Raw genomic sequence first — 16,313 nt, forward strand, 5'->3', positions numbered from 1 at the left:
ATTAAAGAAGCAAGGCAAGCAAATCTATCATTGGCATAATACACTGCTGCTGGGCTCTCTCCTAACACATTTTTATTGATTTAAGAGAGGAAGAGAGAGGTAGAGAGAGAAAAACATCAATGATGAGAATCATTGATTGGCTGCCTCCTGCACACCCGCCTTTGGAGATCAAGCCTCCAACCAAGGCAGATGCCCTGACAGAGAATTGAATTATGACCTCCTGGTTCATAGGTCTATGCTCAACCACTGAGCAACACTGGCTGGGCCAGGCTTTATTCTTTTTGTTGTTGTTGTTGTTAATATCCAAGGATATTTTTCCATTGATTTTTTAGAGAGAGTGGCAGGGAGAGGGAGAAACAGAGAGAAACATTGATGTGAAAGAGATTGGCTGCCTCACATACCAGTCCCAACTGGGAATGAGGGGTAGAGGTGGAGGGGCTGGGCATGGAGCTTGCAACCAAGGTGTGTGACCTTGACAGGAATTGAACCCTTGACCCTTTGGTCCTCAGGCCAATGCTCTATTCACTGAGCCAAACCAATTAGGGTGAGCCAGGCTTTATTTTTAATAGATTTTCTAGTTATTGGATTGTCCTTGGAAAGTACTACTTAAATTTTATTTGTTGTTAATCCTTACTTGAGGCTATTTTCTATTGATTTTTAGAGAGAGAGGAAAATCACTATGAAAGAGACACATTGATTGGTTGCCTCCCACAGGAGGCCCGACCAGAGCCGCATACTGAGCATGCCCCACACTGGGGATCGAGCCCGCAATCCTGGCATGTGCCCTTGATCAGAACTGAGCCCTGAACCCTTCAGTCCACAGGCCAATGCTCTATCCACTGAGCCAAACTGGCTAGGGCGGTACTAATTAATTTTTATTTAGTTGTTGATTGAGAAGCCTGAGAAAGTTAGAAATGCATTTGACCTCGCAGCAGGTAGAAATAAAGAGCAATTCTAAAGGCATTAAGGTTCCTCTTAAAACTCTATCAAGATGGAATGCTCCTCAGAGCTGATTACAATATTGGTGACTATTTTACCATGGAATGTCTTATTCTTAAGATACAAGCAATCACTAAATATCATCACCCTAGGTGATCATTAGTGTAAAACAGACAAATCAGAATGAAGCATGTTTAAAAGTTGAACCTCATTGAAAGTCATCACTAAAAAGGGGAAGGTGGCAGGACTTAGATTGGAGCAGCATTTAAAGTTATATGAAGTATGGGCAATAAATTAGTTTTATTAGTAATATAGTACTAGTAAATTACTAGTAATGTACAGTAGCTAGTGGAATTGGGTATTGTGACTTTTTTTGTGTTACTGGGTTACATTAGTTAAGTATGACATAAAGATGGCATTTTATCATGAGATAGTGAAAACCTATAAAATGATACAGGGAAAACTTGCTATTGACTTGGAACATTAATAATGTGGACAGGGATCCATTAACAATTCAATTCAATTTTATTTAGACACTGTTTATTTTGTATATTTACTGCTACATTCCATCAGAAAATTTCTTGATGTTTTGAAAAATCATCAAGTAAAATACATTTATTTGAAAAAATTCTAATGTTTAGTCTTTTCACATGTAAATACTAGTATGCTACACAAAATAGACAGCACAAAACTACCCCAACACAAATTGCTGTATGCACCATTTCTGAAACACATCCCAAATAGAAAAGTGCCTTTACATTGGCTGTAGTGCTTTTAGCTCTAAGGAACAGGAAACAGTAACTTTGTAAAGTGCCAGGTAGGAACTGTCTTAGGCTTGATGGGCCATGAGGTCTATGCTGGGACTACTCAGCTCTGCTCTTGGAACATGAAAGAAGCCACAGGTCAAGCAGAAATGAACGGTTTTTGTATCGGTGTTCTAATAAAACTTCATTAGAGGGACACTGAAATTTGAACATCTCATAACTTTCACATCACAAAACATTCTTTTTTTCAGCTATTTAGAAATGTAAAGCCATTCTTAATTTGCCAGCTGCAAAAATGGGCGTGGGCCAGCTCCAAGTCACTTCTGGGAAAATGTACAAACAAACCAAATGGCTCTACAGCAATCAAGTTTGGGATGAATGTTGGCAGCCAATCCTTTTCTTCAGCATAATTCAAAAAAGACAAATGACAATGATGATAATATCTAACACAGGGGTCTTCAAACTTTTTAAAGTGGGGGCCAGATCACGGTCCCTTGGAGAGCTGGAGGGCTGGACTATATGAACTACTAATTCCTACTGTAACACCTTGGCTGCGCTCACTGCCCAAAAAACCTGGCGGGCAGGATCAGACTCCCCTGAGGGCTGCATGTGGCCCGCGGGCCGTAGTTTGAAGACCCCTGAAACATATAGCTATGTTTCCATCTCAGAAGCTAGTCTAAGTGCATTAAAATAACCCATTTATCCCCAAAGCAATCATAACATATTATCATTTCTCCTATAAAAGTAAACTGAGGCATCGAGAGGTTGTGTGGCCTGCCCCATGCTGGAATTTGAGCCTTTGCCATGTTGCATCTGCCAGAAATAAACAGGCAACACAGCACATTTAAGACATCTACAAAATAGAAAACAGATAGCGCTGCACCCTGCTAAAACATCAACAGTAAGGTAGATAACAATTTCTTACATAGACTTATTTGTGGTTACTGTATAGAGGTTTATCAGCTGTTTAAAAAAATAAACTCGAGGTTTTCTTATAAACGTGTCCCTAATGTAAAATGTAGCTCACAGTTGAAAATTTTACAAAAACATTTTTAACTTCTTTCTGAAGGATTAGTTAGTAACAACATACACATTCATTTAAAAATGACAGAAAACAGGAGAACAAGATGCATTATAATTAAAAAATTACTTAAATACAAATTGACAGGAGTCACTGCTGAAACTTAACCACATTCATCACATTTGTAGGGCTTCTCCCCTGTGTGTTTCCTTTGATGTTTAGTAATATCTTTGTGTACATGAAAGCTACTGAACTAAAGTGATATATTTCCCTATGTACAATTTTGGGTTCCACAGGCCCATCAAACACCCATAGGCCGTGTTTTGTAGCACACTCACACACATAAGTCCCACATACTACAGGGCTCTACCTGTGTTTAATGACGTTGCCTGATTATTCAATTTATTTGTACTTTTCAAAATCTTAATATATCAAGACAGTTGTAGTTTTCTAAATACACACACACACACACACACACACACACACACACCTTATAGTCAAATCTCTGTGACATGACTTCTGGTACCACTATTTCCCTCCATATAGTTTCTCTTTGAATTTTCTTGTAAAGCTTTCGTATATTTAAAGGTTCTATCCCAGTATCAATAATTCGACGTTTGCTAAAACATCACTTCTGATAGAAGTTTCTGGCTCTGTTTCCATCTTTTCAGTCAGCCTCTCTGAGTTTAACTGGGGTAAAAAGACTTCTGAATGATCAGGAATCTGACAGGAGTCTCTCATGTGAGCTTTTGGATGTCTGGTGATGGCTGTCCTGCCAGAAAATTTCCTGACATTCATTTTACTTACAGGACTTCTCTCCTGTGTGATTCCTATGTTGTACAATAAAGTCTGGCTTCTCAAAGGTTTCCTCATGTTTTGCAGTGTTTCTGTCATCAATGTTGTCTGACATTTAGTCAAGTCTGACATATGGTAAAATTTTCACTTGTAGAATTTCTCTCTGTATTTCCTGTCTGTGAAGGATTGTGGCTAAAGTTCCCCATATTGATGGTATATCTAAAGTTTTTGTCTTGTGTAAATTATCTTATTATTCTGAATGGTACACTCAGCCAGAAGTTCCCAATTCATACTATTTATTAGCTCTTTCTCGGTCTGTGTATCTTTTGATGTGCAGTGAGTTCTGACTTCTGGATAAAAGATTTCTTACACTCTTGACATTCATAGGGTTTCTCCCCTGTGTGTTTTCTCTGGTGTATGATAAAATGTGACTTCTGAGAGAATAATTTCCCACATTCCTTACATTCATAAGGTTTCTCTCCAGTGTGAGTTCTTTGATGTAACCGCAGGACTGAATTCACAGAGAAAGATTTACCACATTCATCACATTTGTAGGGCTTCTCCCCTGTGTGTTTCCTTTGATGTTTAGTAAGGTCAGATTTATAGTAAAAGTGTTTTCCACATTTATTACACTCAAAGGGTTTCTCTCCTGTGTGAGTTCGCTGATGTACTGTGAGGGCTGACTTCTGGTAGAAGCATTTCCCACATTCAGTACATTTATAGGGTTTCTCCCCAGTATGAGTTCTCTGATGAGTTTTGAGATGTGTGTTTCTAGAAAATAATTTCCCACATTCCTTACATTTATAAGGTTTTTCCCCTGTGTGTGATCTTTGATGTACTGTAAGGTGTGATTTCTGGGAAAAGTGTTTTCCGCATTCCTTACATTGAAATGGTTTCTCCCCGGTGTGTGTTTTTTGATGTACCATTAGGTATGCCTTAACATAGAAGAACTTCCCACATTCAGTACATTCATAGGGTTTTTCTCCTGTGTGTGTTTTCTTATGTTCTGTGAGGTGTGGCTTCTGATAGAAGGACTTCCCACACTGATCACATTCATAGGGTTTCTCCCCTGCATGAGTTCTCAAATGTCTACTGAGAGATGACAGGTGGTAGAAAGTTTTCTTACATTCTTGACATTCATAAGCTTTCTCTCTGGTGTTAGTCTTCTCATGTCTTGTGAGGTCTCCATTCCTAGGGACAGATTGCCCATCTTCATTGGGTTTGTCCTTTGAGTGAGTATTCTGATGTACTGTAAGGATAGACTGCTGGTAGAAGGACTTCCCACATTCATTGCATTTATAGGTTTTCTCTTTGGTATGCGTCTTTTGATTTGTGGATTCTCCAGTCCTAGAGAAAAAATTTCAAATTCATTAATGTGTAAGTCTTTTTTATTTGTCTGCTGTCTATTTTATAGCTGTGTGGTAGGCAGTTAGATAGCCATGAACAGAGTGAGGACACTGGGCCAGGGACAGAAGGTCACCAGGGCAGAAAGCCTCAGGTTTCCAGCAATGAGAAAAACTGGGAAAAGTACCACCTCATCCACAGTGTAACCTTTCCTTCCCTAGCATATCACTCCCTACTCATGTGATTTAAACCTCTTGACCTTTCATTTCTGGTTGTATAGTCCAGATGTTCTCCAGACCTTTCATATCACTTGTCATGTGATTTAGACCTTCCCCTGACCTTTCCTCTCTTAGCATGTTGCTAGTCTTGGGATAGACCCCTTAGAGGAGGAACAAGGGGCCTCATGCAACTCCTATGTAGGCCCTTGCACGATCACTCCCTTAAGCATCAATCCCTGGGGATAACATCTAGCCTCAGTTATGTTTTAGCCTGAAGTCCAGAAAAGTAGCAAAACCAGACAAATGATGCCATGGCTGACCTCAGGACCGACAATGACTAATGACCCCCTGCCTTTGTGCCAACCAATCAGTAGAGACCATGACCCTCAAATGACACACCTGGAAAGCTTATGAATATTCTATTGGAATCCTCCCCTGAGACCTTCAGATAAACACCCTCAAGATGGATGACCCAGGGTGGCTCCCCCTCTTGGAAGCACACCCAAGCTTTTCCCCTCACCCTCTTCTTCCCATCAGATAAAAGGTACTTTTACTTTTCTCCCTCCTAAGCACCAAGGGCCCTTGTTTTGCTCCTATAACATGTTTAATTTGTTTCCTGAGCCCATTTATTCCTCATCTCACTTCTGCTTCTGTGACTTTCTAGATACACTTTCTCTTACAGTTTGAGTCTTGGATCTGAATTCTTTCTTAGCCAGAACACAAGTACCGAGGTTGTTAAACTAGGGTCTGGTCTGACTTCACCAGTCTAACACCTAATGCCATTCTCACCACCAAAATAAGAACCAATTTCTACAAAATTCCCCATATTAATTAGATTCATAGGGTTTCTCCACTATGAATGCTCTCTGACATACACTGTGGTTTACTGTTTGATAGAAGAACCTTCACTTGCATTATATTCATAGGATCTCTCTACTTAACTCTACCTTGTATAATAAAACCTCCCTGATTGTGTAACTCTGAAGAATCAGAAGACTGCTTCAATAATTGTGCTCCCTGATCTTGAATAAGGTCTCCATTATGAAAAAGGGCTTTCTCATTTGCATTAAGTTCTTTGCAATTTGCTCCAATGTTAGTTTTCTCACATGTAGTATTAACTAGGACAGTCCCAATTCCAGTACCCTCATCTAGACCCTTTCCTATAAAACTTGTAATTTTAAAACTGAATTCTTGAACTTGCCTTGACTTTTCAGCTTTGCTTTCCTGGTGTCTTTCTTCTGACTCATGAATCTTCCATAGGTCTATAAAGGAATCCAACATTTAATACCATGTAAATCTTAAACAATAGCATGGTCATAGGGTTGGGTTGATTCTTAGGCTTCAAGTCAATCTCTGTAAATGAAGGAACTCTCAAATGTAAACTTCCTCTATGTCATTGGTTTAAAAAATAATAAACACTAAAAACTGCAATAGCAGAAAGGGGAAGGAATGTGGTTATAAACCCAAGCACCAATGACACTTTACAAATAATGACCTTAAAAACTTGGAGGATGCCATAGCCGATTTGGCTCAGTGGATAGAGTGTCAGCCTGAAGACCAAAGGGTCCCCAGTTTGATTCTGTTCAAGGGCATGTATCTCAGTTGCAGGCTCCTCCCAGCCTAGTCAGGGCTCATGCAGGAGGCAACCAATCTATGTTATTTCTCTCACATCAACATTCTTTTCTGTCTTTCGCTCCTCTTCCACTCTCTCTAAAAATCAATGGGAAAATATCCTCGAGTGAGGATTAAAAACAAACAAACAAACAAAACAACAACAACAAACAAACAAAAACATTGGAGGAGAAAATTAAGACAAAAAAAAGGACAGGGAGAGAGAATAAAAAATACTTAAAGTATTACTTAGCAGGAATGTGAGATTCATAGAGAATTCTGTGAGCTCATGAAGGACAAGTAACAGTAAGTAAGGGTGCTAAAAATCAGTACACAATCATATTCACTGGAAACATTGGGGCAAAGATTAAATTGTATGAATTAATGAGCTAAATACATAGGTTATTTTATCTGTTCACACCTAGTATATTGTGTTAGGATTCCTAGTAGTTAGCAGACTATAAACTTCTACTTTCTTTCCTCTTTACCTGTACACAACAATCTAGTTGTCAACACTAAAGTGACTTTTTCAGAACATCAATTTCCTCGTATTCAGAGGAACAGTCCTATAGCTTAGACTTAATTTTCACTAGGACAGAGGACTCAGAAAGTTATATGTCCAAAAGGAAAGATTTTTTTAAAAGCAGAGCATATATCACCCATATAGCAGGAACAATTCCCAGTTATAACACCAGCTGTGTTCACCCTGACCACTAAATACTGCATCTCTAAAGCAATATTACCTATGACTCAACAACAGTCTTATTCTACTTTCATATCTTAGCTCTCACATCTCTGCTCCAATTTACTGCATTGTCTTTAGATTAATGGTTCAACATCATTCTAGAACACTTACTGATCTTCAGCATTCATGTTTAAATGCTTAACAGAAAGTCAAAGATTATGAGCAGAGGCTTGTGGTTGGGAGTTCATGGCATTTGTAGGGGAAATATAAAAGTTATTTGACAGGGACTTTGCAAGGTTAACTTGGATATACATGAAATAAGATTCTATTTATGAAAGATACTTCAGAGAGTAACTGAAGTAATGATTAGCATGTGTTTGGGGAGTCATGAGGAGAAACAAGATGTAGTAGGCCAGAAAGAGCTAGACTAGTTCCTGACAGAATATTAACTTAGCTGTATTTGGTAATCGTGAGCCAGTGTAAGTTTACCATGATAGACTAGCAGCAATGTATGTTTGCAGCATTACACAACTACTATGAACATTTAAATTAAAAATTAGCTTTCAACACTAATAAGGCATTTAGATCAGTGGATCTATCCTATAGGATGGTAAAATATGGTACCAAAATACAAATAAAATGAAGGTGCTGGAGACATCAATTTTAGGAGTTCTCAGCCTAAAAAACAAAGTGTTGGTCTAGAAAAGCGAAGCCCTGGCAGAAGTTACTACACAGGGCAGAGGACAGAGTGTGTCTCATGTTAACTGAAACAGAATCTTTCAAAAAATATCTAGTGAACAACTAACATACATGGGAAGGCATTTGTTGTTAATAAAAGGAGGGAAATGGCATTTGAAAAAATGTATAAGCCAGAGTCATAAACACTTTAGGATTGATTATAGCTGCATACTTCGATGGCAGAGAGTAATCGAATTCTAGAAAAAAAAAAGTTTAAGTCAAGGTTAGTATATAGGAAAGATAGGTAAACATAAAAATGTTGAATTTTTATGGGGTGAATTTCAGTGAAGAGAATGAAAATTGGAGGTGTGATTTGTGTTGCTTACATATGCTGATCAAGCATCCTCATTCATTTCCAGATCTCTAGGGCACTTAAAAAAATGATTCCTGAAAAATAATTCAAAAGGCAAAAGGCACCAACAACCTCAATACCAATCACCAGGGCTCTGACTGCTCACTCACCAGTGTAGTTCTGAAGTGGAAACTCTACTTCTAATATCCATGGCTCCTTTCCTTGCTTCAACTTCAAAACTGCATTTGACTTATTCACAAAATAACCTATGAGTGAAAGAGATAGAGAAAACAGAACTTGCTTGGAATTTAGGGTCTCTGAAGAACCAAAAGTAGTTTTCGGAGCAGAACAATGAAGGTCCTCCTAGGTTTGGTAAGGTTAGATTTTTTTCAATTGGGAGGGTGGAGACACAAATATTATTTCTGGTAACCAAAATGGACTCATCATCTTTGACCCCTGAAAAATATTAGTATTATTCAAACCTACAGATACCTTACATGTTCCACAGCTGGGAAAGAAAATGCAAATTACTTGGAGTCACAGAGCGGGGACTTTTTCTCACCCACTGCGACCAGGTGACGGTAGTTCTCCAGCATCACTTCCTTGTACAGGGCCTTCTGACCTTCGTCCAGTAATTTCCACTCCTCCTTGGTGAATTCCACAATGACATCCTTGAATGTTACTGATCCCTGTAACAACATATTTCAGCTCTATTTTGAAGTGATCAGAATAGAGTAGTATTGAAAAGACATGTAAACTAGCTTTTAATGTGCTAACTATAGAATTTACCCTGGCAAGTTAAGATACACTGAACCCTGCTTTACACATATACAAAGTATTTGTTCACTATATATTTACTGAGATATCATTGGAAGCATGGATCTCTGCTGGGGATACAACAATGAATGAAAACAACTATTTCTGTTATCCTGACAGGGAGGCAAAGATGTAAATACTTTTTTTTTTAAATCCTCACCTGAGGATACTTTTCGATTGATATTCAGAGAGAGTGGAAGAGAGGGAAAGACTGAGGGAAACAATGATATGAGAGAGAAACATTGATTGGTTACTTCCAGCATGAGCCCCAACCAGGGCCAGGGCCAGGGCCAGGGCCAGGGAAGAGCTTGCAACCAAGATACATGCCCTTGACCAAAATCGAACCCGGGACCCTTCAGTTCGCAGGCCGACACTCTATCCCCTGAGCCAACCGGCAAGGGCAAAATGTAAATTCTAATATACAATATGCACAGCAGGTAGATGTATACAAGATGTAAGATGGTCACAAGTAGGAAAAGTTGTTTTGTATTTTGTATTATCAAGTTAGATCTTATTAGGTGGTCCAACTGACTATGCAAACTTCAGGAATTAAGAAATCAGAACTGGCAAAGGCACATATGCATTAAAAATGGCAAATTTAGGAAACTACAAGTAAGAAAGTATAATGAGAACATAGTGTAGGACCAAAATTAGTTATGTGACAGTCAAATCAGGTTACAAAACATGGAGTAATTCTGAATTTGTCTTTTGAGACATTAAAATATATTTTGCATACCCAATTAATGTCTTATACATCACATATTTACATCTATTCATTTGTTTACTAAAGTTGACAAGTTTTCTTTTCGTATTTATAGGAAAGAAAAGTATTGCCATACCAGATTTGGCTCAGTGGATAGAGCCTCAGCCTGTGGACTGAAGGGTCCCAGGTTTGATTCCGGTTAAGGGCACATGCCCAGATTGTGAGCTCAATCCCCAAGAGGGGTCGTGCAAGAGGCAGCTGATTAATGATTCTCTCTCATCATTGATGTTCCTAACTCTCTCTCCCTCCCCCTTCCCCTCTGAAATCAATAAAAACATATCTAAAAAATCAAAAAATTAAAGCATGTGCAATTAAAAAAATATGAATTAATGTTCTACTATTTCACACTATGTGGACTGTCTCATACTTCTTTGGGATGTTCACTCTTTTGCTTTGTAGATGCAAATACGGATAATGGGGAACCACTGAAGAGATAGATGTAACCACTAGAGTTATGTGAGATTAGTAGTTTAGAATAAAACTAAAATAGAAGAGGCAAATGGCACATCAGAAAAATGGAGTGTTAGAAAATTTAGAGACACATGTAAGCAACAAACATTTACATACAAGTAGCAGCACTGGGGGAAGAAGCATAATGCATCTTTGTGACTAATTGGAAATTAATAACTACGGGGAGAGAGGGGGAGGGTAACTCATATACTAGCAGTGTCTATATGGTTTGGTAACGGCTAGAGCCATAATGCTAATTATTTTCATTCTTGAGTTTTTAATGATAGAACTATTTGAGGCTGTACAAATTCCTCTGATAATTATTTATATTCCATAGAATCGGAAATGTAATATTTTTAAAAATATATTTTAATTGATTTCAGGGAGGAAAGGAGAGAAACATCAATGATGAGAAAGAATCATTGATTAGCTGCCTCCTGCACACCCCCAGTGTTATCAAATCTGCAACCATGGGAACATTCCCTGACTAGGAATTGAACCATGACAGACCAGGAATTGAACCATAACCTCCTGGTTCATAGGTCAACACTCACCCACTGAGCCATGCCAGTCAGGCCAAATATTTTTTAATGAACTAATAAATAAAATCAAAACTTAATGTTTTCTATAAATTTATAACTTCCTACATATTCTAGCTCCTTTTACCTCTATGATTTTACCTCTTATCTTGCTTCCCCTAAGTCACTTCTCTCTTGCTTTGAAGTCCCAAATACTGTTTCTGAAACATGCCTTGGGGTTGCATGTACTTGCTATTGCTCCTATCTAGAATGCTCTTCTGCTGTATTTTTTCTTGGCTCCCTATCTTATTTAATTCAGAACTTTCCTTGAATATTAACTTTTAGAGTGGGCATTCCCTAACCAACTTACTCCCTGTTCCTCACTTCACTGTTTCCCTCTGTCCTGTTAAACTGCTTGAGTTTGCCTCTGAGCACACAAATCAGAAATACCAATCAAATGTTGATTGATATAATTAATCATTATATAATATACATTATTATATTATTCTAGGGGCCTGGTGCATGAATTTGTGCACATTGAAAGGAACTGTGGGCTGTTAGGCTGTGGAGGACACAGGGGCGAGTCTTGGCCCATTCTCTGTGCCTCCACCTGGCCCCTCCTGCTGCAGCCCCCAGTCCTGTCTGCCTGCAGTGGGTGTAAGCAGGGGGAGGTGGAGAAGCCCTGAGGGGCAATTGAGGCCTGCCAGCAGCCCCCACCCTGCTCCCTCAGCACTTGGGAGCAGTGGCCCCACCCCTGCTGCTGCTGCTGCCAGTTGCTGTCTTTGGGGCAATTGGGGCTGGGCCAGCACTGGCAGCAGTTGCAAGCACCAGGTGGGACCACAGCACACAGGGCTGACACCCACCATGTTCCACGTGTGCCCCCGAGTGGTCAGCACATGTCATAGCGAGAGATCAAACTCCGGGTCAAGCGCCTGCCTGATGGGATAATTTGCATATTAGGCTTTTATATATATATATAGATAATGTGTTATCTTTTCTAATATTACATACTGTATATAAGTGTATAATACCACATTTGTTAGTATCCTCACCAATCTCATCAGAAAAGTCTTTAAGCATTAGAAGTTGTCAAGTTCATAGTGAGGGATACAAGTTTTCCAAAATTCTCATTTTCACTTAAAGCTTAAATTTAACATTGTAAACAAATAGAGACAAATGTTTTCAGTGACAGGCTCACTTCACTCACTTTTGAGAAAATGTTTGTTAAATATCTGTCTGAATAACCAGGCTGCCTGCCATGTGCTCTTCCAAGGAAAAATAGCATTCCATGAAAAAAGTGGCTAGATGAGCTCACAAATCAAACAGCCCCACAGTGCTTTTCCCCCTTCAAGACAACCAACCTTCATAGTCCAGGTGCAGCAGAAGTATTTTATGTGAGCTTCCTATTTCGTCTCCCTGAATGTTAAAAAGATGTGTACCCAAGGGTCAAAATTTAATAAACGGATTTTGACGATTTCATTGAAGATATCCGTAAGTAAAGGTGAGTACACTGCAGATGGATGCAATGGCATTGGTGTCACTGTGTTAATTCATGCCAACCAGGCTGCAATCTCCTCACCACAGGTGCGAACGTCAACAGTGTAAATTGGATTTTGCATTTTATTTATTTATTTATTTATTTTTTTGAAAAAAGTTTTTCTTTTTTTTTTTTTAATATATTTTATTGATTTTTCACAGAGAGGAAGAGAGAGGGATAGAGAGTTAGAAACATCGATGAGAGAGAATCATTGATCAGCTGCCTCTTGCATACCCCCTACTGGGGATGTGCCAGCAACCAAGGTACATGCCCTTGACCGGAATCGAACCGGGGACCCTTTAGTCCGCAGGCCGGACGCTTTATCCACTGAGCCAAATCGGTCCAGGCGGATTTTGCATTTTAATAATACATGTTCACTCACAGATCCCTTGAAAAGGTCTTGGGAACTGCTGTGCTAGTCAAACCGTATTTTCCCTAAAGGTGATTTTAAACTATTTACTTTTTAAATTTAATAAAAGGACCCTATTTCATAAAAATCATTGAGCACACACACAGTAAAACAAAGTAAGGACTAAGTAAATGACTCACCTGGGGTTTGTCCATTTTCAGCTGCTTTGGGGAAGGGACAGAAACTAGGCAGCCAGAATAAGGAATGTTGTAAGACAGAAGTCATGAGACTTATCTTGCAGCTCGGGAATGACCTGTCAGAAGTTTCCAGACAACAGTTTAGTAAAAAGTAAGCCTCTGGAAAACATTCCTTGGAACCATGAGAAGGAATAGGAGGGGCCATGATAAAGGAATACCCATCAGTCTACTGGTGACTCTGAAAAAAATCTTGATAACCTTGGGACATTTTCGAGTGAATTTAAACATTTCTTTCCTACTGACTGCTTTGAAAATCATGTGTCTATTTACCAAATACCACAAAAGAATTGAAAACATAAACATCCAATATTAGATTAGCTAAGCAAGGTGCATAATATATATCCAAAGCATGGACCCTTGTGTTGGTATTACAAATGACGATGAAGGAAATATTTGATATGGAAAAGTGTTTACATTACAGGTCATAACAATTTTTTCTGTTACTACTATAAACCCCACAAGTTCAGAAAGTCTTCAAAGGGTCTCAAAAATAAGATGTTTCTTCTCCCTAAATTGCAGTTTCTTAAAAATCACTTTTCCAAGAACCTTGTGCTGACTTAACTGTGGCGGACCTGGAGGTTCTGGCCCACGCTGGGCTCTGCTATTAACAAACCCAGGGACTGCCTTATTTTCAACGCCATTATCTTTAACATGAAGGAGAAACAGATAATTTTGAACGACCCTCCATGTATTGTTCTGATTCTGTAAGTCTTGACCCAGAGCCACAAATCCAGACAGTCCCTCCAAACGTGGGCTGGGCCTGGGGTAAAGGTTAATTAGGCAGTAATGAATCCTGACAAGGCCATCTAATGTGTTGACAATGACGCACATCTAACTTCTAAAATAACCATTTGGTCCCATCATCCCCAACGAGGTACTTTAGTGTAGCAGCAAAAGGTACCGGACTCCACGGCGCTGGCATCTTTCCCGTGTGCAGCGGGAACCCCCTCCCACGGGCCTGGTGCTTGGCGGGCGCTCCGAGAGCCAGATGCACAGCCAATGGCAGGCAGGTGACATCACTTCCATACCGTGGAGCAAGATGAAACCGCATTTTCATCTTTTAACAATGTCTGCCTCACTTCCCCTCCCGACGGGGTAGGATTTGCAGCTTCTCCCATAAAACCTAAACGTCAGAGCTCCAGTTATGGTTTCCACGTACATGTTTTAACAGCTTTGTGAGAACAGGGACGGGTAGGGGAAAGCAGCTACAAAGTTTTGGCACAAGAATTCCCAGGAAGCCCCACAAGGGCTGCAAATGGAACACTGCAAGGTAAATTAGGTTGTCCTAATCCACTACCCGCTGATTAAGTGCTGGGACAACCGCTGTGCCCAATGCAAATGTTAGTGAGGGACCCAGCATGAGCCAAAGAGCAAACAATAGAACGCAAAGCCCATGGTCAAGGCTGCACAAACAATGGCTCAACCGAACCGTTAGCGCTGGGGTTTGTTGAAATGGAGGGGACTGAGAGCGACGGGAAAGGATGGGTATGAGGATGGAGATGATGGAATCAGCCAACCATGAAAAGAGCGGCACCCCCGGTGATAACAAAAGCAGCCCGTCGTTACCGAGTCATCACACTAAGCCTTGTAAAACAGCCGGGAGGCTGGTACCGCCAGCTCACAGACGCGAGCTCATCGGCCCGAGACGAACTTGCCCGTGGCCGCGGGCGCCGGGCTGGGGCTCAGACCCCCGCGCGGGGCCGCTGCCCGGGCCGCGATGGCTCTGCCTTCCCGCCTGCACCCCGCTCCGCCCGACCCGGCCTCCCTGTCCCGCTGCCCCGGCCCGATGAGCGGACCCCGGCCTCCGCGGCCCTGCGGCTCCCCACGGCGCCCTCGGAGGCAGCGCTCAGCCGGGCGGGCGGGGAGGGGGATGCGGAGGGAGGGCGGCTGCCCGGTTCTTGCCCCGCGCCTCGCGGAGAGGCCGCCCGCCCGGCCTTGACCGCCAGCCAGGCCCGGACGCACCTGGCGCTCCCTCCGCCGCAGATGCCGCCGACAGCCGCGCCGGAGCCGGGGTCCCCGCGGCGCCACGGAAGATGGCGATGCCAAACCCAGGGTCCGAGTGCGCAGGAGCCGCCCGCGCTCGCGTCCACTCGGACCCGCGGCCTCCGAGCCTCCGGCGACTCCCCTCCGGGTGACGTCAGGGCCTGGCGTGCGGGGCCTGAGCGTCTGCAGCTGCGGCGGGTTTCTAGGGGCCGGGCCTCCTTCCTGTCCACTGACAGCTATTGACAACTCAGCCCAGGAGGGCTGGCCGTCAAACACTGCTGTGCGCTGACCATTACACTGCCCTCCCGCTGACCATTACACTGCCCGCCCGCTGACCATTAGCACTGTCCCTGCGCTGACCATTAGTTCTGCCTGCCCGCTGACCATTAGACTGCCCGCCCGTTGGCCATTAGCACTGCCCGCCCGCTGGCCATTAGACTGCCCGCGCACTGACCATTAGCTTGCCCACCCGCTGGCCATTAGCACTGCCCGCCCGCTGGCCATTAGACTGCCCGCCCACTGACCATTAGCACTGCCCGCCCGCTGACCATTAGACTGCCCGCCCACTGACCATTAGCACTGCCCACGGTCCTACAGTCCATGTTGGAACTGCCCGTGGCCATGTGGTGCCTGTTAGAACCGCCTGGGGCTCTGCAGTGAATATTCGTAACTAAACAAAGAACTTGGAACCAAGTGTATCGTATTCCAAGAATAATATCTTGCAGCAGCTGGCTTTGTCTTAGGACTGCTAGCTTTCAAAATTATCCAAATGATACTGGACATTTGTAATAAAGAAAAGCTTTGGATAAGCTAAAAAACACAAGCCACTTACAAAGAGGGGGGAAAAACGCTTAATTAGGTGTACACTCTTATCAGATTTTTACTAGTTTTATCCCAATGGTATACTAAAGTGTTTCGACTGTCATTTCACTAAGGACCATATGCTGATTTCCTAGTCAGTAACTTTATGACATCAGTTTACTCTTGTGTGAGCAGTAGACATGAGTTTCCATTCAAAGTAGTTACAAAAATATTAAGTTTTTATAATAAAATGAATTTTAAAACAATTTATAAAGAGGAAATATGTGCATACATTTGAGTGTGTGTATACATGTACAGGGTGGGGCAAAAGTAGGCTCACAGTTGTAACCACGGGAAACAGTTTATTTTTGTATTATTATTTATAAATTATTGCATTTTTTTCCATACAAACAACTACTTTTGCCCCACCCT

General features: G+C 41.5%; 1 protein-coding gene across 1 annotated transcript; it reads right to left on the bottom strand.

Moving 5' to 3' along the window:
• Positions 1–3,818: 3,818 nt before the first annotated feature.
• Positions 3,819–15,396, bottom strand: LOC311632831 (uncharacterized protein; the record flags this gene model as incomplete). Its single annotated transcript, XM_084904716.1, has 6 exons — positions 15,060–15,396; positions 13,041–13,153; positions 8,970–9,096; positions 8,578–8,673; positions 6,283–6,343; positions 3,819–4,866 (listed from the first exon to the last, which is right to left on the bottom strand). Exons 2-6 carry the CDS (start codon positions 13,053–13,055, stop codon positions 3,819–3,821), a joined length of 1,347 nt encoding a protein of 448 aa, XP_084760842.1. The 5' UTR covers positions 13,056–13,153; positions 15,060–15,396.
• Positions 15,397–16,313: the final 917 nt, after the last annotated feature.

Source organism: Pipistrellus hanaki, assembly GCF_964339955.1.
Source record: "Pipistrellus hanaki genome assembly, chromosome: 14".
Lineage (NCBI taxonomy): Eukaryota > Metazoa > Chordata > Mammalia > Chiroptera > Vespertilionidae > Pipistrellus > Pipistrellus hanaki.